This window comes from Nothoprocta perdicaria, unplaced genomic scaffold (genome assembly GCF_003342845.1).
Source record: "Nothoprocta perdicaria isolate Ctin4 unplaced genomic scaffold, notPer1 scaffold_0, whole genome shotgun sequence".
NCBI classification, from domain to species: Eukaryota; Metazoa; Chordata; class Aves; order Tinamiformes; family Tinamidae; genus Nothoprocta; species Nothoprocta perdicaria.
This window is the reverse complement of record NW_020454092.1, coordinates 845,599-871,093: the sequence shown is the minus strand read 5'-3', so window position 1 is coordinate 871,093 and position 25,495 is coordinate 845,599. Positions and strand designations below refer to the sequence as shown.

At 33.5% G+C, this 25,495-nt stretch overlaps 1 protein-coding gene across 1 annotated transcript in view; it reads right to left on the bottom strand.

The window, feature by feature from the left end:
• The window catches only part of SLC25A12 (solute carrier family 25 member 12), a 45,417-nt gene that overhangs the window by 11,624 nt on the left and 8,298 nt on the right, over nt 1–25,495 (bottom strand). The window contains exons 4-13 of the mRNA XM_026043733.1: nt 24,577–24,692; nt 16,009–16,148; nt 13,532–13,678; nt 12,419–12,557; nt 11,544–11,637; nt 10,840–10,924; nt 6,314–6,398; nt 5,683–5,841; nt 2,057–2,109; nt 1,782–1,862 (exon numbers count right to left, since the gene is read on the bottom strand). Of these exons, the coding sequence (XP_025899518.1) occupies nt 1,782–1,862; nt 2,057–2,109; nt 5,683–5,841; nt 6,314–6,398; nt 10,840–10,924; nt 11,544–11,637; nt 12,419–12,557; nt 13,532–13,678; nt 16,009–16,148; nt 24,577–24,692 (1,099 nt within the window). The remainder of the gene's footprint in view (nt 1–1,781; nt 1,863–2,056; nt 2,110–5,682; nt 5,842–6,313; nt 6,399–10,839; nt 10,925–11,543; nt 11,638–12,418; nt 12,558–13,531; nt 13,679–16,008; nt 16,149–24,576; nt 24,693–25,495) is intronic.

Sequence of the window (25,495 nt, the reverse complement as noted above, 5' to 3'; positions counted from 1 at the left end):
CATGAGGAGAGATACTAACCTATTACCTAGCTGCTGCTTTAGTGATCTGATCCTCTCCAGGTTTTTTAAACTAATTTTATAGGCTTGTTAATAAAGATTTTTGTAATCTAGGAAGAAGCGAAATAGTTGAAACAAAACTAAGCAATGCAGACAGAAAAGTTACCAATTTGTAAGATATTAGATGATCCACAGAAGACTACTAGAATGGAAAACATCCTTGAAGCTGCTAAATTGTGGCCAACTCCTCTCCTAAAAATGGCTCTCCTAAAACGTGTTCTCTAGAAACTCCCCAAATGTAATGAAACAAGTATTACCTTCAAATATGAGATGAGAATATGAGCTAAGACAGTCATCTAGAAGAAAGGGTTGTGTTTGGACAGATTATAAATTTGCTCAGCCTCACAGAAGCATCTAAATTTCTGAATATTTATCCGAAACTCAATTTTCACCCCAGCTACCATATTTACTAAGGAGAGAAAATAAGAAGTTGATTTCAAAAAGGGCTACCTATGAAGTGCCACAGCTTTTAGTAAATATCTTACTCAATATTATACGTTTTTGTACAAAATAACATGAAATAATAAAACCAATTATCAGATGTTTGATTTGAATTTTAAACGTAATGACAGCAGACAGAAAAGCACTAATGAATCATATTCTGTTTTAAATGATCTGTATGTGCTTCCTGTGTTATTGAGCTTCCCAGGAAAAAAAAAAATCTAGTCTGTTCCTAGCTATACATCACAGCTGTTTTCTCACATTTCTCAGAAAATAAACTTTGTACACTGACAGGTGAAGACTCAAGCATGTACCAGGCTGCCAAATTCAATCAGGCAGAACTATAAGCAGTCTCCCTCCAGGGCTGCTTCATTGAATTAAAAGCATGCAGAGGTCAACAACCTTTCTGCCCCAGGTTTTGTTGCAAGCTGAGGGTTTGTACCAGCCTGTCAGCCTGCTCAACTGGAAGTTATTAGTGTTCTCTGCTATAAAAAAACTTAAGGCTTAGACATTTTATAGTGTTAATAATTATGGGAGAATCCCACAAATGAAATCAGCCGATGTGCAAACACACACAAAATAATCTACCAAAATCAATCCAGATCACTTAAAGATACTAGAGAGATCCACTAAATAATACCTTCATTCTCAATGAAAACTCAAGTTCATGTATTGTATTTACATACAGGATGGGGTTAGCATCTGGAGTAGTTAACTTTTATATGAAGTAATTAAATGGAAAATTCACTTCCATTTTTAACTGAAACATAAGGACACATTACTTAGTTTTCCACATTCTCATTAGGAGGTAGTCTTTGCAAGCTAAAGGGCATATCTCTTTCCTTTTTAAAATCTTCAGCTAGGAATACCCTAGCTTTTTGGCAGGAAAGGGGGAAGGAACTCTAAACAAGATTTTTGTAATATGTCAAGGACTATCTATATCTTCCCACACTAACCATTAACACTACTCAAGCTTAAATGTGGAAGGTGAGAAGAGACACCCTCTCTTTAGCCAAGCTGAAGGCCCTTTTGTGAATACAACTACTGCTGATGCTACAGGTTAGAAACTGGTCCAAAAAAAAAAATTCTTCAAGCATGTATTTCCCAGGGAACTCAATTCAAATGTATACAAAGTTTCTAAATAAAGAAATAACTTTTTCAGTTCTTATGAGTTTGAGGAAAACATCAGCTCTGTTCACACAGCACATACATTGTCATTCTAACTGTATTGCGCATGAGTGAGAACCACTTTTTCCTAGGAAAAGTAGAAGTCTGGTACTTACACAGCCTCCAGCGAGGATCTCTGCAGGCAGTGGAATGGAACCATCCTTCTTAGTAAATTTGTCTCTGACAAAATCGTTAACCTGATAAAGATACAATACATTAAAAGTTTTTTGTTATTTTTCCTTCTTACTAGCATATAGAAAGTATATTTGTACCCATATTTATTAGAGTACTTGTAAGTGGTCATCTTTCACACATTTTAGGAAACAAATCCTGTGTATGTTAACAAACAAAAGGATGCCAGAAAACAAACAAAAAAAAAAAAGATACGTACAGTTAGCTTAATTGCCTTTTCTGGAGCAACACCTATCAGCTGTGGTAACAAGCCTATAGAAACAAAGACATCATAAGGCAACATTATCTTCCTAATACATAAACTAATATCTATTACAGCTCTACAGAAATTCCTTTCTGCACATGGGATATCCTTTGAAGTGACTTGCAGTTACACATGTGAGGCTGCTAGAGCACTGCATGCTAAATGCATACCTATACCCTTTTATATTAAGATTTCCACTGAAATAGCAATGAAAAGAGTGACCATAGGTGCCTTCCACACCATGCCAAGCCTGATACTGTTGCTATACAGAAAAAAATAGGAGTAAGAAGGACTAAATATGGACCTTGAATATGTCTATTCAAATAAGAGGAGACTTGACTGGAGTTTTTCAGCCTCTTAATATATATGTCCCTATATATATATATATATCCCGTAATTCTTGCAATTAATTTTTAACAGAAGGGTAGTTCTGAGATACACAAAAACATCAATCATTTTTTATCATTATAACATATGAAAAATAATGACCTTTGCTTTTTAAAAGCATGTCTTCGGTATCACCAAAGAGGAATCTCTAAATAGTTTGATTCCTTTCCATGAAACACACAACTAATTTATTTCACTGCTCAACTGAGTTTAGAAAGAGACTTAACTTCAAAAGAGATCTGAATTAAAATTCTCTGACAAACATTTAAGCAAAATGACATTCACACAGGCAAGCACTCTTCTTTCCAATACTAACTAAAAAAATAAAACAGCTGTGTTATCCAATCCACATACTAATAATATTTCACTAAATATTAACATAGTCTAACATGTTCATTTATATGTTGTTATGTAAGTGATGATAATGGAGACATGGGAACTTAGAACTAGGAAAGAGTCGCAGAAATATTCAGTATCCATTCATTTGTTCTGTAAGTACAGCACAGCACTGCATTACTTCAACCATACAGATGTTATACTGTGCTTATGAGACTGCTTTGGGACACACAGAAGGTGACTATGATAAACTATCAAATTACTTCTACTTGACTCACTAACCTGAATTTCTGGAGATTATGGTCAACTAAAGATAACGCAGATTTTCACTTGTGCAGTTCAACATTATAACATGAACTTCTTTAAACTCTATTACTACTAAGTATTGTTTAATGCCACAAAGAGGAAGCATTAGTGGATGGAATGATTTTGAAAAGGCTTTTGCCTCTGGGTAAAATATCAGAATGCCAGACTATCAGAATGAATTGCCATTTGACAAAAGCACATAAACCTTTCTAGGAACTAATAGCTTTGAGCAAAAAATCAGTAGATGGCAGTCTTAACTTCCTAACATGCAAGATTATAGCAGCATCTGTTATTTTAGAATCTGTTTTCTTCACAGTCATTTCGAAATATGTATAGATTATAAAACTTAAAGGCTTAGTTTTCACAGAACTGTTAATTTCTTAACATTATTCTGTGGTTAAAGAATATTAGTTTGTTAATGTGTTTCTCAATTTACTACCAAATATATATATATACATGCTAAATATATCCAAAAATGTCACTAAAACTGTAATAACGCAGCTTTCCACCATCCTGCCTAATAGCTTAAAACTGATAAAGGATTTTTATATTACTTCCTTAAAAGAAAGCTCTGAGTTAATGTACCTAAATAGAGGGAGCAGCGGCTAATATATGCAATGTAGTGTTTTCTTCCAACACAGTACTTTCTGTGCGATTTACAGACTTACTATGCCAAGGAAAGGTAGTTATTAAATACAAAGAAAGGTTGACAATAACGAAAAGAAATGCTGCCCTCCCAGCCTGAATCTCTGATCTAGCATGAAAAGAAAATCAAGCTCTGCAGCGCCTACACTTTAAAAAAACAAAACTCCTAGACAAAACACCAGCAGACAATCCCCCCACCTCTGCCTTTCATGCGCTGCTGAGTGCGCTGCAACATACACGGTGCAATCTGGAGAACCTGGAATTCTGCTTGTGCTAGGGGGGCAGCTTAGAAAATACTTCAGAATTAATTCAGGAGTTGGATGCCAGCATCCAAGAACATCATGATTTTCTTGACCGAAATATGGAAGTTTTCTGTAACAATCTGAAGGACTTTTTCCAGTAAGCATACAAATCTGTGTGGTAAACACACAGTATTATACTGTTATATTAGATTACAATTAAAATAATACAACTATGGCACATTAGAACCTAGGTACAGACTCTCAGTCAACTCCTTCCTCACAAAATGAATGGTTCTGTTATTTCCAGGTCAGTATACCTTCTAATTCTGTGAGACCAAGACTTTAACAACATTCATAATAACATTCATTAAATGTAACGTTTTCACAAAGCCACATGAATCAATTGCATTAAACATTCTTAAACACAATTATTAAAAACATGCTTAATAAGATGACATTCTTTAAACACATTTTTTTCCTCAAACACAAAGCACTGTTTTTAATTCAATGTAAACACCTTTGATTTAACAATATTAGAAAACAAAAGTTAGAAAACAAAACAAAACATCATAGATTATCAGCTGCACAAGCTGCTACACAAACCCATGTGGTTGGGGAAATAAAAAGAGGGGGAAAAAGAAAGACAGAAAGGAAGAAGAGGGGGAGAGGGGGAAAGAGGGAGAGGGGGAAAGAGGGAGAGGGGGAGAAGTACTCTTGTTGACTAAGGTGTGCCTAAGAAATTATTAATTTTGAGAACAGTCATAAATATAACTCAAGGAGTTATATGCTATTTGAAAGATACAGCAACAAAATAGAAAACTGATTTATTTACCTATAAGATATAGTTGAACCTATTTCACTAGTATTTTTACCAAAATATTCCTCCTTCTATTCACTTGTATTGAAAACTCTTGTGAGATTAGTAAAAACTTAGTCAGTATCCACAAGATGTTAAATTTCTCCATCTTACTATTTTACTATGCTATCTTACTAACGCAATAAAACCTTCTCACATCACATTGCTAAGCTAAAACAGTACCTAAGAGAGCTTTTAATATGATAAAATCGATAAAAAGTTGTTTCAAATTTTTAAATTGTCATTTAGAGGAGTTAATTTTTTTTTTTAATTACAACTTTTGTAATTTCCCTTTTGTATGTTTCAAAGTAAAATAGAGTAAGATAACACAATAATAGACTGCAATTGTTTGAAAACAAGATAAAATCATAAAGTAAGTCCCACTGTTTGCAGAACACAGCACAAAATTTGGCATCCTGTTTAACAGTCACATTTCAAAATGACCATCTCCTAGTTTTGTTCCTCTTCAGGACAAAACAGGATAATCTGCTCCTGATGTTTGCATCGAGTCTAAAGTCACAATCCTTAACTTGTGGGATAACAATCATGTCCACAATACTCACATCACAGAATTTAGGACTTATTAGATATTAGAAGCAAGGAACAAAGCAATAACAAAGCAGAAAAAAAATACTTAATTGCAGGAATTTTTATCATGAACAGCATTCAAGGGTATGGGTAATGTGGGTATGTGAAACAGAAGGGTATGTGAAACAGAAGCAAAATTGTACATGGCATCAAATTTCCTAGTTTTCCCATAAGAGACTAGATTTGAAGCGTTTAATAAATGAAATCTTTGACTGACTTACCTCTGTAAAGACCAAAAAAGCCTTCAAAACGCAAAACCTTTTTAAAGCAGTCAAAGCTGTTCTTATACATCAGCTCTCCTACAACTGCACCAGAGGAGCGTTGATTCTGCATTCGAGTCTTCACCAGGTCTATGGGGTATACAGCAGTAGCACCAACAGCTGTAAGAAAGCACTGGGAGTATTAGATCTACAATATAATTATTATTACCATTTTCTACAACATTTACTTAACACTACTTGGAATGCATTACATGAGAAGCTCACTCACTGGTTGGAAGCAAGAAAGAAATATGCTGTAAGTCTAGAAAAAGGTCTCAAGGAGCATGGATTAATCCATTATGTAAAATATGATACAGAGATCAAAGAAAATCAATCAGAAAAAAAAAAAAAGCAATCAGAATTACCAGTAAGGAAATTTGCTACTGAAATGATCAGAGTTTTAGAGGAAGGGGGAGGATACTAGAGCACAGTGGGTTAAAGAAGAGAGAGAATGGAACTACCAGAAGTGGTACCACTGGACAATTATTCACACCTAAGAGTAAGAAATGCACCTTAGATGAACTCAAGTAGCCTAGCAAGGTATTGTTACTTTAAGCCAAGCTGCAGAACAAAACCCAGATACATCACTCACCTCCAGCAATCGAGCCCAAAGTGAACCTGTAAGCTGACTCAGCTACCTGGAGCCAGACAGGCCTGCCTACCTCTCCAAAAGATTGCTGTTTGGGGAAAAGGAAAAAAAAGAAATGTTTAGAAAACTGCATGGAGAAACAGAGATACTTATGTACTGCCTTTTTTAAAGTTACAGAAGGAATCTGATAAAAATAGGTAGCTTTATGTTAAGGAAGAAAAACACTGGAAAGACTAACTAGTGGATGAAGCATATTTTTCAAGTGTATTTCTCATAAAATATTCTTTATTCCATATTCCTTACTTAACCAAAACAATTATGTTTATGACAAAGCACAAACACAACAATCCGTATCAACTTTGCTGCTTTCCATTTTGTTCCCTTTAATTTGTAAGATATAGAACTCCTTCTGGCTCCAATAAGATTTTCTACCTGAAGTGGAATTCTGAATCACAGTGGTAGTGTTGGTCAATATGCTGTGTATTCTAAGATCACATACACATTAATATATAGCATAAACATGACATTTAATACCCTCAAAACAAGGAAAAAAAAGTCAATTATTCCTCAAACTGTTCTCCATAAGGACCTCTGATAATTTAGTTCCACAATAAGGTTGCTAATTTACAGACCCAGTGATGATATCACTCACTCCCATCACATACACTAGCATAAGAGTTTTAAATAAATGTACCTTGTATGGAAAATGTTTGCAGAGACTCATTATATTATCAGTCTTCATATTATAATAACCTTAGAGATGAGGTTATTAGATACAAGGTGACTGATAAAAAAAATACAAGTATTCACAAACTTGCATTGAAAACTATGAAAAAATGCCCAAATTCTCTTCCATTCTCTACCTAAATAAGGGATTCATTTTTCCACTGTACATAATAGCTTGTCTGTGTTTATATAAATGGCCAAAATATTAATTGCTAAAGTGTATATTGAAGTAAATACTAAAGCAGATTACCCCAGCCATGAATATCTTTTTTCTTAAAAGCAACCTGTATCATTAGCAGATTGAATCCTAACAGCACAGCTGGAATTTATATAAGACCTCAGAATGCTAAAGAAAAGCTTTGCTCTGTTGCATATGATAAATATGCCACAAAGATGATTATAGCTAACTGTCCAAGGCTACTTCATTTATATTTATCTTACTGAAGTATTCAAAAAACAAATATTGATAGTAAGACAGCATGTACCTCAGCATACACTACTCTATTTGTAAAGATAGTGGATATCCACAAATTGGCTACTGCTTTACATTGTCACACTGTACACAATGCAGGACAAAGGCCTAAGAAATTAAAAGATCAATATATAGAAAAAAACAAATTATAGTTCTACAGTTTTTCCATTGCATAAAAGGTTCAGGACACAACCACTAACCTTTCCTTCCACAAGATATTTTCCTTCTCCCATATGTCATACCAGAGAAGAATAACAAAATTCTCAATAGAATCAAAACCATAAATTGTGCAAACAATAGTTTCTTTTAAATAAGCCAAGAGAAACACTTAATCTAAAGAATTTCCATGCTATTCTCAAAACATTAGATTTTTCAGACAAAAAAGAACAAAAAAACAGACACAAAAAAGAGACACAAAAATAATTTGCAAAATACAAAGGTATCTCTTGTGATTCATGTAAATAAAAGCTATATGTAATAATAATGTCCCAAAAGAATCAGAAAGAGAACTGATTCTTCATTTCACAGACAAAAAGAGTATCCTATTTTAGCACACCCATTTCTTTCTACATAGTTCTCATCAAAATCAAAGCATTACATTCAGATATAAATTCTAGTGAATGTGGCGCTGGATAAGGGAACTGAAATTCTTTGTGAAGGAAATGTCACTTTTATATTATTAAATAAGTGTTCACAAAGTTTGCAGTTTACTTGCATGTTCAAGATAGATATGTAAATGAATGTAATTAATGCTATAGCTTTCAAATCATGAATATTTATAAACAGAAAATTACTGTAGCTGTCACCAGCATGGTATACTCAGCTGCTAGACTTTAAGAAGATCTTACACAATGAAAAAATTGACAATAAAGTAAACATGGTTGAAAGCAGACTAATTTCCATTTCTACCAAATCCACAAAGACAGTCTGAGTTTATTTTAAAATTTAGATTTTCCTCTAATACGCGATTTTACAATTATATAAAAGTGATTGCAGAGTTGTTTTTTTTTCATTTTTTCCAGAGACAGATGGACCTCACAGAAATGATATTTTCTCACAACAGAACATCTTTCATTGCATCAATATAGATAATAAGATAATGCAAGTTTCACTTAGGATAAGGTCCACCACAGGATTGTTCTTTATAAAACAAAGAAAATGAAATGACTTTACTTTCCAATGTGCATTTTTGACAAAGAACATAGGTTTGGTTGACAGCAGAAAATATGAACCAGAAGCGTGAAGAGATGGTCTATTCTAATAATGAGTGAAAGTTTTTATTTCAATGAGCTCATTTATAACAATATCAAGCTACAAAGGTAAATATGAAGTGAAAAACAAAACAAATCAGCTTTTTTATTTCCTAACAGTCTACTCAAAGGTGAGTGAGAGCCACAAGGGCACTAATTAAAACCAAAGCTGCCACTTAGCAACACAATTAAGAAATGTTATCAGAAATATTTTTCATTAATCTGGATAAATGCTCTATCCACATTTCTGCACTAATCCATGCTACACTACTTGTATTCTGAGATCTGCAGAAAGACTGGTGGGGCCAGCTGGGAGCAGAAGTCAGCCTAAATCAGGTTATGTCATTTGGTAATCAGGGCCCTGGGATGTCTTGACAGACACCCAATAAGTTCCTAAAATAAATGAAGAGAGAACTAGAGTAATGTTGACATTGTAAGAAAATGTGAATCTTCAGAAAGAAAAAAGGTGCTTCTCTAATGAGTACACAGAGATATACTTAGTCAGATCATAGATGGCATACACTCATACAAAAAAGCAGCAGGCCTCCTACTACTACTCTTCATATATTCAAGGGAGAAAGGGATAATGAAGATACCTTTGGAGTTAAAAAAAAAAAACAGATGAACATTGCTTTTACTGTATTTTCCTGTAAAGTTTACTTGAGAATATACTACATAGAATTGCATTTTCTTATAAAACTCTGACAGAATAAAAATAGATAAAAGACTGTGCAATCATAACATCTAAGATCAGATCCTGCTTCTTTGTTTTGTTTTTCATGATATATACCAATGTGTAACTGGCCCATGCATCCATGGTTATGCAATCATGTAATTCACCCAGCACACAAGCCTTCCTTTCTGAATCTGCTATGCAATGGTTCTAAAGATCATCTTCACTGCATTATTACCTCTATATTATCAACACTCAGCTTAATCCTCTTTGAGTTATTCTAGTGACAGCAGTCATCTACAAAATGCTCCAGAAAAGATTATTTTCACAGAATATATCCAGAGTAGAATATAATTGTTTCTATTAGCAGCTTAGCATAAGAGATTTCCCTTTATGTTGCTATTAGCAATATCAGCATTATGTCAGGTTAAACTTTAGATCAAGCTTAAGCTAAAATTTAAATCGCAACTTAACTAGAATTAGATGCTTTGCACTGAGATGCTTGCAAGGAGAAATCTCTCAAATGATACGTTATACGAAATACAGTGGAGGCCCCCAAAATTTAGATTATTTAATACAAATTTGCAAGCTATACTACTGAAAAATGGACAGTATAATAGTAGATAACTGTGGTGGAAAGTCTAAATAGAAGCTTGGATGAATTTGGTCATGTCTCTTCGGTTCTGACAGTTTTAAAAATAACCAAAATGTAAAACATTTTGTAAAACATTCAAAAGCCTGCTGGACAGCCTGGGGCTCTTTTGTTATAGTATATATTTATACATTTAATAAAGAAATCATGATAAAGGCAAACCTAGCAAATCTGAATGTAAAGATCTAGTGAAACAGAGCATGAACAATGTACTCTTGTATCCCCCATTCTATTCTATTCTACTCTATTCTATTCTATTCTTATTTTTTTCTATTAATTATAATAAAGTTGAATTCTCTTGCTATTGTGCAAGTCATATAATCAATGAGTACAGTAAAACTTGGTGATCATTTTGGATAAATGATTAAGCCTATAATTTCACCCCATTTTTCAAGAAAGAACATCCTTATATTCCTTGTAGTTAACACTCATGTTCTTACTACCAAAAGTTAATTTTCTTATTATGGGGTTAGATTATTTAGTGAAGTGAAATGCTTTTCAGGAATCAATAAAAGTACTGTCATTAAGAAAACCAAGTTCCTAAATATTCTTTAACATTACCATGCCATCCTTCAGCATGACATTCAATATCCTAGTTAGAAACATACTCAGTTTTGTGCACTAATTCCATCCTCATTGCAACAACTATAGCATACATATAAGTCTGATAGGATTCACATGCTATAAATCTGCCCAATGTAAGTGCAAATAAGCATTCACTTAAGCAGTTTTATTGTATATATCACTCCTACCCACCTGCCTCTGGAGTTCTGCCAAGTTGTAAGGTAAGGCACCTTCAGCCAGTGGTGCTATTCTCTCAATGTCTGCCAAAGTTAAACGCCTTCATACAAGGCCGAGGAAAACAAATTACTATTAGATAAAATATCAAGCATATTCAATAAAGCATTCCTGGCACACTCTAAAGAGTCTAAAAAAAAAAAGCATCTATCATATTTAAACGTATTTATAAGAATTCGACTGTAGTGTAATAACGAATCTTCAGAATTGGAAGTGTGTTCTCTTCATATTGTTCTCAAATGGAGGTAAAGGGAGCTTGGATTATTCAGAAGTGGATTCTTGTTTATCAGTAATATAAGACATCATTCAAAATTAAACAACTTCTAGGTATCTTCCCTCCATCACAACATTTCACATGCAGACAGCTACTCAGAACATCATCAATATTTAAAGCTAATAATACCAGTGTATTCTAATCTTTTAGGACTACTGTAACATATATGGCTACTTTATATGCCATACTTATGACAGATAACAACTGTTCTTGATGTAAAAAAATCACTCACAAAATGCATGCATATACCAAATGCAGTTTACATTGAAAAGAATACAGTAATAAAATACAATAGAATGCAAAATTTACATTAATTTTGATTTTTCTTTAATTTCACCCTGAAAATATCAATTATTAGAAAATGATAAAAATAATGATTATAAATTACCCAGTAACACTGTACAAGTCTGCAAGCTGGTAGAGAATATCTATCTCCAGCGGTGTGACTTGTCCAAATCGAATTGCAGAATGGGTAAACTCCTCTGTATTTGAAAGAGAAATAAAGCAATTAGGTTATCTTTTTTTAAAAAAAAATGCTTCCACATAAATATCATAAAAATAAAATCTATCACCACAAAGCAAAATCCTTAATGAAAAGGAAAAAAGATACATGTAGGAAAAAAAATCCTTCTCGGAACCAGCCTTTAAAACTCAAGCATGTTTGATTCCACATCTTTTAATTACAGGAAGAAGCCATCATCAAAGTTAACAAAAACAACAAAAAAAGTAATATTAGCAAGATTTATAAAAACGCACTCACAATTTCAATGGTTACCTTTAATATGTACAAGAATTAACAATGTCCAATATACAGGCATAAATTAAAAAAATAAGATTTAATCATGGATAAAAGTAACAAGACCTTAATACATTATGGAGACTAATGATTATCTACTTTCAAACTTAACCCATTCTGTCACATTCCCCAACAATTACTTCTCTATAGGCAACCATGAATCCCCTTTAAGGACTGGTAAAGTCTTGAATAATACACTATTTTGCAGATATCCATTCAAACTAATATGGACAACAAGGCTCCTGCTAGAATCTCAATTCTTCTCCTTAATGAGTTAGCTGTAAATCATTACTAGCCTGTGAAGACGGAAATCACCCTCTAAACACTTCTCGTAACAGTACTATCCTTGCATACTACCGCAGCCTCTGATTTGCCTTAGCACATATGAAACATCAGATTTAAAAGACAGAACTTAAATATATATATATAAAAAAAAAAATCAGTAAAATGTAGGAAATATGTTTTACCTTTTGTAACTTCAACATCTTTCCTCGAACCTGCTATATTACTGTATATCTTCCTAACAAGATCCATGTTATTCAACAGGGCATTAAATGCATTGAAATAGGAGAAACTGACCTGATGGGAAACAGTTCCACCAGCCACCTGAAAAAATTATATTAATGAAGTTAAGCACCCTCTGACAATCACTTATTACAAATTACAGGGTAGATTTGGATAAATTATGAAATAATTGAAGACAGATTTCTAGTAAATTTTCAGCTAATCCTAAGAGACACATGAGGGATGGATTATTTGAAAGGACACTGTTTTCCTGAGGGTAAAAATTTGGAAGCATTCAGGAAATCATATACTTTATTTTTATAATACAGATACTTTTATAATAGAGAAATACATGTAAAGAACATTTATCTTACATAAAGATGATGGCTTACGCCATTGCATATAGCAAGAAAAGTTTATTTCCAAGTCTAAAGTTAATAGATACTGGAAATTTAAGGCAAGATACCATACGATTAGGCAAGTTGAGCGAGGTAAGATCTGTAGGTAAAGTATGTAAAGTAATAACGTAAATAATGTAATGTAAAAGTATATAGGATAAAACAGTACATAAAAAGTAAAAGTTTATAAAAGTATAAAGTTATAATGTGTATGTTATTGCTTTACCTACAAATCTGGATAAGACTATCACAACTATAACTACAGTACCTCTAGAACCTACATTCATATTTTCCATACTCATCATACACAAGAACAAAACTGTACGTAGTCTCTTCCTGAAAGTTGTCATATAACAAAATCTAGAAATCAGATACTTCTGGCCAAAATAAATTTTTTTTTCCAAAACATACTTTGCCCATTGCTTTAGCATAAAGTACAGCACACAAACTCAGACTGCTTCCAATGGCACTTTAAACACATAAAAAAGGTCACCAAACTTTTGCATTAGTGTAGCTGGAAAGTGCTGCCACCCTGTCCTGAAGGTGGTAACCTCCAGCACAAAGGTGGTAATAAACAAAGACAAAGCAGGGGAGAAGCAGTAACAATTTCAAAAATTACAGCTATTAAACAATTTTATTTTTAAGCCCTTAACTTCAGGTACTCTTCTTCACACTTACTGAAACTAAATTTTCTTCCACAAATGGAGTTAGCATATGCGAGCGGAGGGTAACCATGATGTCACTGAAGTCTAGCGCAGTAATCATACCACTTTTATTTTTGTCCTTCAATGCAAAAGCTTGTCTTGCATGTTCTGACTGCAGCTCCTAGAAGGAAATATTCAGAAACAGAACATTAGAGCCAAGTTCTTTAACCCACTGTTCACAGTAATCCTACTAATTTAATATTCTTACAGCATGCCTGAATCATAACACAACTGTACTTAAAACTTACAGGCCAGCCCAACTCAAGAAGCCTGAAAACTAATTCCATCCACAGATTCATTTCTCCATAAAAGGAAAGCCTCTATCCAACTGCAAGGAAATCTTATCTATCACAAACCAATTTGAGAAATAATCTTTACATATCAGGATAGTATGTCTTGACTAGTATAATTTACTACATAAATATTTAACTGCTAGGGAAACTTCTGATATTGATCTTAAAGGCTCCAAGTGAGCTGATCTCTTACATATCCAAGATTAATTTATATTATCTCAATCATATTTATTCATTAAAAGGTATATTTGAAAATAAACAAGAAGATGGTGAAAATTATTATAATACAGATGTAGACTGCCCTTAACAGATATCTCCTGTAATGACAGAAATAGTCACTCATTTCATGCAATTTAGAACTCCTATGCAATCTGTAACAAAAAGGCATATAAAGCACATTGCAGTAACCTAGCTGCAAGAAAATAATGACGCAATCGTCATTAAATTCAATGTCCAGAAAAGGTTGTTTCCTTCTATTCAAGCAAGCAATAAAGCACATTCAGCTGTCACCCAGACTTCTGGAAGCAGTTAAAATAATAGCCAAGTTATCAAGCTTATCCCACCTCTTCACTGACTTGTCAGGGTGCACAAAATCAGTGTTCTCTAGATCAAGTTCTAATAATTTTGCCCTGATCCAGGCCCTTATCCACACAGGACAATGTTAGTCTGAACAAACAAAACTGTCATATCTAAAAGGAGGGACAACAACATCCAACGTGACATGAACGTAACGACAATGCCACAAGCCATACTACTTTCCCACACTAAAGGTCTTGCTTATTATACAATGAGCATAAGAGGTTACTGTAATCTAAGCAACAGTATCTTTGGAGCAGTAAATATAAAATCAAAACACGTATTTGTCACTTTGCTCTGAGTTAAAATATGCTTCTTTCTAATAATCTGTTTTCTTCTGCACTAGAAACAGCAGTTTATTGCTAGGATAGCTGACAATAAGTGGTATCAAAGTCAGGACATAGTTTCTTCCTTGAAAGTAACATCAAGGTACACTGCAGCCTTAAAAGACTGTATCACCCTCTAGTACCTCAATTTTCAATACAGACTTCAGATCCTGCGTAATTACACATTTTTTCTAGAATCGGCTCCATATCTACTATTATCCTGGACAATAATTATAGATATTATCAAAGCATATCTACCAATCTTTATTATTAAATTGTATGTCCAAAATTACTTTGTAGCAAAGATCAGCTTTAGTAGTACATCATCTATTTTTCTTCAGGCATACGAGGCAGAAAACTAAAAGGAAAGTAACATCTTGAGGTGAGCACTGCATATTACCAGATTCAGTACAATCACCTACACAAGTTTGCAAATTCCCTTCTCCCGAATTATAATGTGTTTTCCTCCTACTTTCTTCTTCTTCCAACATTTATAAATGTTGTCTTCGTTTATTTGCTTCTAATGCAATAATCAATTGCATAATATGTTTCAATTGAAGCTTTTTGGTTAGCACAAAACTATGGCCTGATATCTAGAGAGGGCTTCAGCAACATCTCAGAAAAAAACAGATTTGTCTCCTGAAAAGTTGGCTGCATTTAAGACCAAACTTCCAACACAAATGTAGAAGCACGTATCACAATTAGTGAGGAAAAAAAAAAGATGGGGGGGCGGCAAGCAGGCAGGGAGCAAGTATTAACATTTCTTTTAGTTCTGTAAAGGTTATGTTAAAAGATTTAGTAATTTTCCTTGAGAGGCTATCTCATAAAAAACAACTGGTTAAATTAAGGATATATTAAGATCTTAGATCTTAAGGATCTAAGGTTATATTAAAGATCTAAGCTTCGATTAAGGTTATTTTTGCTATTACATTCCTACAAGAGGAGCAGCAGATTCTCAATCCCATTTAATAACAATCAGTAAAAAATAAAAAACAGTAAAAGGATTAATTTCATAAACAGTATTGGATCAAGTTAAAGCAAAATTAATATACAGTGCTCAGACAATTAGCATGGAGAAATAACAATTCATCACAACTTTCAGCATGAGTAGATAATCAGTAGATAATCTGATAATGATTATCACTACCAGCAAAAGCTCAACATTTGTAACAGCCTTCGTATATTGTAACAGCCTTAGTATATATTCAGAGAAAACTGAATTTCTATTCTACTTTGAAAGATGGTTAATAACTGACCTGAAGAAACTGTGTGAATTCTGAATAGTTAAGATGCTTCTTCCTGTTATGCCCAAAATGCAGTCGAATGAATTCACAGTCCCAGTTAAAGGGGATTTGAAGATGAATAATAGTTTGTTCAAATATTTCTTTGACATTTGCTGTGGAGGAGGGAAAAAACAAGAAGTGAGCTTTCTGGTACAATAATTTAACAAACGTTCCAGGCAGGATGCTGACAGACGAAGTTTAAAGCAGCTGTTTAAGGTGTTTTAGTTTTGTTAAAAATAATTGCTAACTGAACCTTCACAGACCTGTATAAGAATGTATTTACTATAGAGCACAATACTTTCTGTATTACTACATAAAACCTTGGAGTGTTTCATTTAGTTCTAATTAAGAAACAATTTCCCTTGTGCATGACAAATATGAGTTATTTTGCATTCTGATATAAAAATCAATAGTGGTTCTGTCTCTGCCAGGAGACAAATTAAGTCCCTTATCAAAAGCACGAATACCTACATTACAATCTCATGCAATATTTGTCATACTAAGTATGGTTTGATTGAAACTTGATTATTACAATCACACTGTCTGAATATGTCTATTGAAGATAGGTATAAGAAATGCCATCTAAAACATATCATTAACTTAGCAGAAAGCACCTTATTAAAAGCTTTTGATAAGGCCCTAGCACAAGAATCAAATCCTATAAAACATAATTGGTAGTCTCAGTTATTAAAATGTTTTAAGATAAGTGAAGATAGAGATGTCCTCTTTTAAATGAAGTAAAGAAAAACCCTGTCATTTCAGAATATGGAATTCTCTGTATGTATACACTGTCACTGGAATCTCAAATGCATAAAGCTGAACCAAAGCTGACTGAAGTCAGTCAAAGCCTTATTTGGAAACAAAAAAAAAAAGCATGCTTTAGTATAACATTGCCCCTCTGTAAAACAAGCCCATTTTCTGTGCCAATTAATGACACCAAATACTAACTGGACGCCTAGCCAAACCACATGAACACTTTTCACTATTTACCTCCAATTACCAGAATTGATTTTAACTTTTAATCAACTATTCTAGAACCTGCCAACATAAAAATGATAGAGAGAAGTCTACTATCTTTTGATACTCATTATGGACTGTCTACTTTGAAAAGACGTGTTGCTTTGTCTGCGTTAAAGGACTACTTGATTAATTCATCCTTACAAAAATCTATAGCAATTCTGGTACTATATAATTTTATAAATTTCAGTGGGGAAAGGATTGCAAATCCTTAGAAGAAATCCACTTCACAATAGGAACAGACAAACTGGGATTCCTTGGCTAGATCACTTGCTTCACAGAAGATTTGAGATTACACATATAAAAGGCAGACTATGCTGGTCAGTGATTTAGCTGTAACTTAGACTTTACTTAAAGGTCAAATACAGACAATAGTGAAACAACTGCAATTTAAACCATCGTTTCCACTCCAAGGAAAGCTAAAAGGAGGTTTTCAGATAAGTGGGAAGCCTAAGAAAACCTAAACAGACGACCTGTAATTGTCTCCTCTATTGACATCAACATTGGTACTTCCTATGTTCTAAGCACTAAGGAAATGAAAAAAATCAACATAGTGTTAAACTATTTTAATTGCCATAATTCTTTGAAAGCTTTGTCCATAGCACATTTTTCCATCCATGCCAGAGGCTAAGGAACCAAGAAAGGCAAATTTAAACCTAAGTACCACGGATTCACTGCAGTTTCTGACCAGGCTACCTAGAGTCTTTACAACTACAAAAACAAACAGATGAAAGCAGCCTACTGCTGAACTTTCAAAATGGCACTAAACTGTAAAGGGAAGAGAAGGCAGCTCTGCTCAGTTGGATCTACTGGCTTGACTACTAATGCATGAACGAACTGGAAACTACTGACTGCTTCCACACCTATAAAAATAACTTCTGCAAAGCACTGGTTTCTTTTAATGAAAACTCAAGGAATAATATGCTGAAACAAACAGCACATTGCAACTGTTTTCAACCGTTTCCAATGTTTGCTTCAGAATGTTAAATTTTAAAAAGTCACACTTTTTTTTTTCTTATATGATTTTTTTTCCAAATTAAGGTCTGCTCCTAAAGTGCTCAATAGTCCAATCTTCCACTGAGTTTTAATACAACTTAAGCCACTGGTCTTTTCTTAACTCTCATTCAAGCACTTCATTGTATACTACTTACAACTGAGAATTAGTTTTCTACACTATTGATTTTCCTTCTTAAAGAAAGGATTTACAGCTAGTCAACATGTCACAAATCAATATATTTTAGCACATAAAAATAATACTGGTATATGAATAAATAAATTTATATATGTCTATAAAATATTTAACATGATTTTGTATCATAAAATAAATATTGCACTTGAAGAGCACAGTACATGGCTGCAGAGGTTTAAAGCTGCTATCCAAATTAGCCTGTTGCTTCTCTGAAATTTCAGACACCTTAAACATTTTTCTTCTGTAAGATAATTAGGCAATCACTGACAGGGTATTCTCAAACATCCTCAGATAAGCACTAGAAATTGCTACTATCACAGAATAGCAATAATTTCTTCACAATATATCAAGAATATCATTTTTAATCCAATTTTGTTGGCTCTTCCCTTATATCAAAGGAAACAGCCATCACCACAACCAACAACTTGGTGATGAGAAAAGCTGCAAAAGGACAATCACATTTCAGAGATTATACATAATGTGCTCATCACCTGCACTTTCACCACACTATGAACAAATGTCTTGTTTTTAATTTATTTTTTCCACAGCACAAGCAAAGAACTGACAACACAGAAAATCGGCAACATTAAGGTACCTTAATGTTATACTCCTTTATTTTTTTATATGAGTTAAAAACAAGTAATACTGCTACATTAAGATAAACTACAAGTAGTTCAAATTTCCAACAGATATTCTGCAGGTGGCAAATAGTAGATTATTTTTATACCGTTCATTTTAGTATAACTTTTTACAGAATGCAATCATTGTCCCTGTCAATAGGTACTACTCATTAATAAATGTCCTTTTTCTCACTCTTTGCTCACCTTTCTGCAGTGGAATTCTTTCCTACTGAGCTGGTACTTTCTTTCCAGGCTTAGGGCAATTCATTTTCTTCTCTGATAGGCATACAAGTCAGCAGCCTGATGACATACTGAACTTACCATCAGCCCCAGCAACAACACGCTACTACTCCAGTGCGCTAGCGCATTACCTCCAAGATGATACACATTCGCTCCAGATCACTTCAGAATTTCCCCACCCAGTCATTTTAAACAAATTATAGCTGCCTGGAGCAGCTACCTGCAGGCATCATACACAGGACTCTGGATCAGCCTCCATCAAACACTGTTACCTATCAGGCTCAAAGAAACAATGCAAGAAAAACAAAGCTTTCAGGCAACACTGAATTTCAGAGAAGGAAGAAGAATTTCATAAGTTATAAAAACCGAGAGCTTTTGTTGATCACTTTGAGAAAAGGACTGCTGCAGAACACCAGCACATCTGAGCAGTGCTCTACCCTGCAAAACAGCTGTGCACAATGATAGCATCACTATCAAATCCATTTTTTCAATGACACTCAACAATTTTTAAATAATGCACTTTATCTTGAAATTGTTTAAAATCTTTTTTTTTTAATTTGTTGAAACTGACTTGTTGCCAAGTTAAAGTCGCCACTGCAGTTTTAAGCAGCTGCAGCAATGTGTATCTACCAACACATGCTTTTCACTAGTCATGAGGGTCAATCAAGCTGAAAGACATGATTTGCAATAGAACAGAAATGAGCAGAGTGCTTGTCATGTTCTAGTTACAACTAATATCACTCTATCATTCTAACTGACATGGAAAATTTCATGCTAGAGCACAGATTTTCATTTAGCCTGCATATTTTAGGCACTGTTTGAACTTTTAGGAGAAACCCAAGAATTAGACTATTCCATTATACACAGAGCGAAAAAATAAAAATATGAAACATCATTCTCCTATACAACTTGCAAACTACATTTTCAACTGTTTATATTTAACCAAAAATTATTTATTTTTCCAATATTTTTTCCCAATACATCAGTCAATTGTTCAGTGAAGAGCGCAAATGGTTAACTCATCCTGGCATGAATTTGTGCATTTGAAATGTTAAAATTCTTTGCTTAAGCTTATCCTCTTTGGTAAACAACCATTTTTGGTCCACAGTTGGAATGAGCTCAGTATCTCAGGCAAGTCTTGAGGTAGTAACTACATATTTAATTATTTTAACATTTTGTTTTGAACCATAATCTTCTGAAGAAACGTTAAAAAAAAAAAAAAAAAAAAAAAAAAGACAGGTTTGGTTACAAGAGTAGGCTAGAGGTTTGCTCTTAAGATTTTTTTTTTTCACTTGTCTATTCAGTCATCTATGGTCCCATCTGCACACATTGCAGTCATAGGTACCTAATGCATTTTAATGTATTCTATGCTATAGATTTTTCACTACAGTGAATATATATTTCACTGCTATAGATTTTTCACTACAGCAAATATATATTATATATATGTACCAGAAAATGGCTTTCTCTATGAGATCTCTACAAGATTAGTTGGAAAAAGCCTTGAAATTGTACATTCCAAAGTGACGCAGTCCAGATCACTGTACAGTTTGCCCAAGGAATAAAATATAAAGAATTCTTTCATTCCCAGCTAGATAACTACTTCAAGAGAAATGCCAAGAACAGTCACAGGTTTCACCCTTTCTCCTTAGTGAGAATTCTCTGCTTCAGCATTGAAACAGAGCAAGTAGCTCACACAAATTGAACATTCAGGTTTCCTTTAATCTCAATTCAAAGAGATCTTTGAAGAATAGCAGTTAAAAAATATCCTTAGCATAACAGCAATAATTTTATGAGCTGTTTCTAAATATTTCATTTACATTAAGGAGTTTGCACTCTGTGATCAAAAGAGCAGATGGGCTGCCGTTCTTCTCTGGCTATAGACAGTGACACAGAACAAGAAAGATAATGATGGCAAAGAAAAATCATCTATCTTTATCAGCTTGAGCTCTATCTTTTTAGTATCTTACAGCTGAAGCAGTATTTTAATGGCTCATCAGCAAAATATTTCCCATTAAATACTCACCTAGCACTTAGGAAGACCTTTGATCTGGAAAATAAATACTTTCTTTCCTATTTCTCCATGATTTAAAAAGTGACTTAATCTATGCTGTTACTCGTGTCAAGGTGTCATTAAAACAGTCATGTTCTTGCTTTTTATTTAGCAAGCTGACAGGAAGTGCAGCTCAGTATAGCTGAAACATGTAGACCACACCAAACAAACTGGGTTACCAGATTGCTCAGACACAGTAGTGGCAACTCAGTTTTATAGCAGTGGACGCACTACGCACATATTGCTGCATACTATCTGCACATTTGCAGCACTCATTCAATAGGGATTTTGGGATGTCCAAAACTCCTGAAAAGTGTTCCAAAGTAATAAGAAAGTAGATGACACACTAAGTCACTAAAGTGACTAAGAACAGCACATAAAAGGCTTCCTATTTCAACAATTCTAATTAATATATGATATTACGTAGACAAAAATACTGATTAGCGTAGCAGAGGGGACACATATTTTAACCAAAGAGTTTCTGAAGAGTCATAAACTATTTGCTCCTTTCCATTTCCCAGTGTGTTGGATAGAGACTCGCTGTTAAACAATTTAATCAACAGTTCTCTCCCTAGGGATGAAAAGGCTGAAGTTTTACAGAGATCAGTGGCAGACCATGGGTAAAGGAGACTGCAAAAAGATAGAGACTCTGTATGGTCTAGGTCCATGACAGTAAATAAACTCTAAAAAAACAAAAGGTGCGAATCTGAGTGAAGCAAGATGTATTCAAAAAACACAGAACACACAGCTGGTCTTTCAAAAGAGAGAGAGAAAAAAAAACAACAAACGACAACAAATAAATATACTTAACTCTCTCCAAGTAAGTGAAAAATCCAAGTAGATCAGGATGCTTTTGAAAATGCCATAGAGTCATACCCAAACGGTTGGAGGAAATAGCCAACTTGCAGGCAGGATCATTTCTTACCACAGGACCAGGGCCAGCATTTCTTCCAATGTTTTGGTCTGAGCTCAGCTTAAAACACTAGCAAGACCAGTGCTGGGTTCAAGTTATTGCCCTAAGAGACTCAACTTGATTCTGTGCATCTCTCTTCAGCAACCCCAGTTCCTGATGCACAGTGCAGAAAAACCTAAACAAATCCATCTCAGTTCTGTCAGGAATTACTGGTGTGAGTTAGCCTTGAAATCAATACAGTCAGATAGCATTGCATACGAGCCAGAAAAGCCTGGAAGACTTAGGTTTGCTCCCAAAACCAAGAGAGGTTATCTGCAAATTGGATACATTATCCTCTAAAGTAGAACTGTCTTGTCTAATAACAATTTATACCCTGCTTGGCTAAATTTATTCTATTTCAGTATATTTCTAATAATTTATTTGAATTAGATTTTTAATATATATGACTAATTCACAGAAATATATACAGTATGTCAAATTTTATAATATAGAACTATTAACTTACTCTCTTCTAGTTTGAGAGGCAAATTAGTTTAATTATTCATACTCCTGCTTGGAGTGTAGACACTACTAACTAGAGAGACTTGGCCTTTCCTTTCTTATTCATAAAGGTTCTTTAATCAACATTCAAAGTATCACGTTTCACCTAAATGATTATCTTCCTCTAAAGACTTTGTACTCTCCTAGCCTGCTTTTCATTTTTCCTGTTTTCACACAGAACTAAATTCTATGCCTTTCTGTTTATGTAGTGTGAAAATGAAGGAGTGCATGGCTCATTTAAAAAACAGCCTCTATGGTCCATAAGATTGATGTGGAAATTGACTGTAGAGTTATCAAATCTGAGGTGTCAAATACTGAACGTGTCATACATCATCACTCTTCCCCCTCTCCCATCCCCCCCCAGATATGAGCATTAATTTGTATAATAACTCCATGGTTTAAAACAGAAAGCAGTCCATTTTACAAACAAACAAGAAGAAAACAAAACAACAAAAAACAGCAATAAAAATGAGAGAAACTGTACCACAAAATATGTATCCAATTTGACATGTTGCAAAATACTAATAAATATAGTCAAAATACTATTACAGATAGTAGGAAATCATTCGATAAATTAATTTTAAAAACAAGAAAAAAACAGTAAGGTTTCTCTGAACTGCTTCCTTTTCAAAATTTATCAGCTTTATAAAAAATATAATTTTTGTTATAAAAATTCACAGAGAGATATTAGGCAAATTTGTATAATTTTGTGCTTTACAGTTTCTCTTGACTTATCCTTTTAGCTTTTAAAAATAATGATCTGAACTTAAAAATAATGATTCTCCGAGTGAAAAAAAAGTGTACCATCTGAAATTACTTTTCATTCATTTATGGAACCAGCTATTTCAAGTTGTGTTCATATAAGCTACCGTGTGTGTATCTCCATTCCTTCATATGATCATTAAGAAAGTCATACAATTATAAATTCCTCATGACCTAATGACCTCATCTCCACATATATTCCACGGGATTCTCTTTACAAAACATTGAATATCCAAATTGCTTAGTATTTGACCCTTTACTTAATCATGGAATTTAACAAATATCGTAATTCAAGTCATGCTGTTTACATAAAAAGACCCCTGTATGATTTGTTTAAACTTCTTTTGCAAAAACAGTTGCAATAATTTTAAGAAAAATCAACTAGTACAAAGAGTAAGTGGTTACAAATCCAAGCAAAGTTTGCATTTCCTTTATTGAGAGATTTATTCTTTTGGATAGGAATAACATGTAGTTTTCATTCCATTCATTAAAATTCATAGCATTGATGTATCTAATTTTCATTAACATACAAAGTTTTAAAAATAAAAGCTAATCCTCTTCAAATTGCAAAGTTAATAGTTATTTAGCAATATCATAAAGTGGCATTGTTAGCTTAAAGATTTTTGTCCATTTACTAATTTATGTGATTAGGAAAAATAAATAAATAAAAATCTTAAAAGCTACAATCATATCCTTATATTCCAAATACAAGATCAGTCACATTCATAACATTAATGTAGGTCTTGTTCCTCAAGAAAAGGAACATCCAGTTAAGAATTCTAAAAATTAGACCTTCTTCTTTTCTATTTCCAACTCCTACTAAATCTAATGACAATTCTCCAAATACGCAGAGATCCAGAATGTGATTTAAAAATCCCTTACCATAGGGGTTTGAAGTCCGTAACACAAAGAATTTTGCTTTGGATGACACTGAACAAAGTAGCATCGTATCAAATACTTCAGGAATGTGAAAAAATCATGACTCAGGAAGACAGAGTAAAATATTTTTCATTTACATGTATTTCTTAAGCTTGTGTTTTAGGTAACACTTGGAAGAAAAAACAACTTTTTTATACAAACTCTTTTAGGAAATCAGTGCTGTACTGTACAGTAAGCATTTCTAGTTGCAATGAACTACTGAACCATTCTTACAGTCTATACTATTACTATTGCTTTCTTAAAAGTGGTTATCTTTAGATGTTCTTACCAAATGTTACTTCTCCATTGCCATTCTTGTCAAACAACTGAAAAGCAACAATGAATATTGCATCTGGTGTACACAAAACTGATTCAAATGCCAAAAATTCCTGATAGGAAATCAACCTACAAGGCAAAAATAAAGAAGTTGTTACAATTTCAAAAAATATTTACAATACCAATGACATTTTGTACTTGAAGCTCTAGCAAACTTTATGATCCAGTCATGAATACAATTTTAATACAAAATTGAAATAATTTTAAAATTTATACTAAAGATGAAAAGAGAGGTATTTAAATATCATCATTTATTGTCCGGCAATTATAAATTGAAGCAGATAGTATTCAAAAGTTAAGATACCTATTAAAAAAAACCTTCCAGCTTGAAATTTAGAGGCCTATCAGTATATGCATATATGTAGTATATATATAAATTCCCACTTGAATAAAGATATTTTAAGGTACACATAAGAAAATATGTAATTTTTTTCTTAAAATAACCTTTAACATATGCAAAAAAATAAGTATGATCAGAAGTTATATTTTAGTATGTATATACACACACAGAGTCATATAATACAGTTCAAATATAATATGAACTATAAAGTTACATATTTGAGAATTTAAATAAATAAAAGAATGCTGGGACTGGAATGCTGTTTCCAGCAGATGAGGAAGCAGAAGTATCACCAGATAGGGCTCTAATGACATCTCTGGAATGCTGCACACAAATGAAGGTTCTTGCACTGAAAAAGATAAATTCAAACTGGAATTGATACGGAGACAGGTGATCAACTTGCAGATTCCTAAGAGCAGGAATATTCCCTGTGCTCCTCCACTACGGGGCAAAGAAAGCAGGAGCTAGACTAAACACCACAATGAGGAGTCCCATCCAATTGAGCCTACTGCATTACAGGCTCTGTAACAAT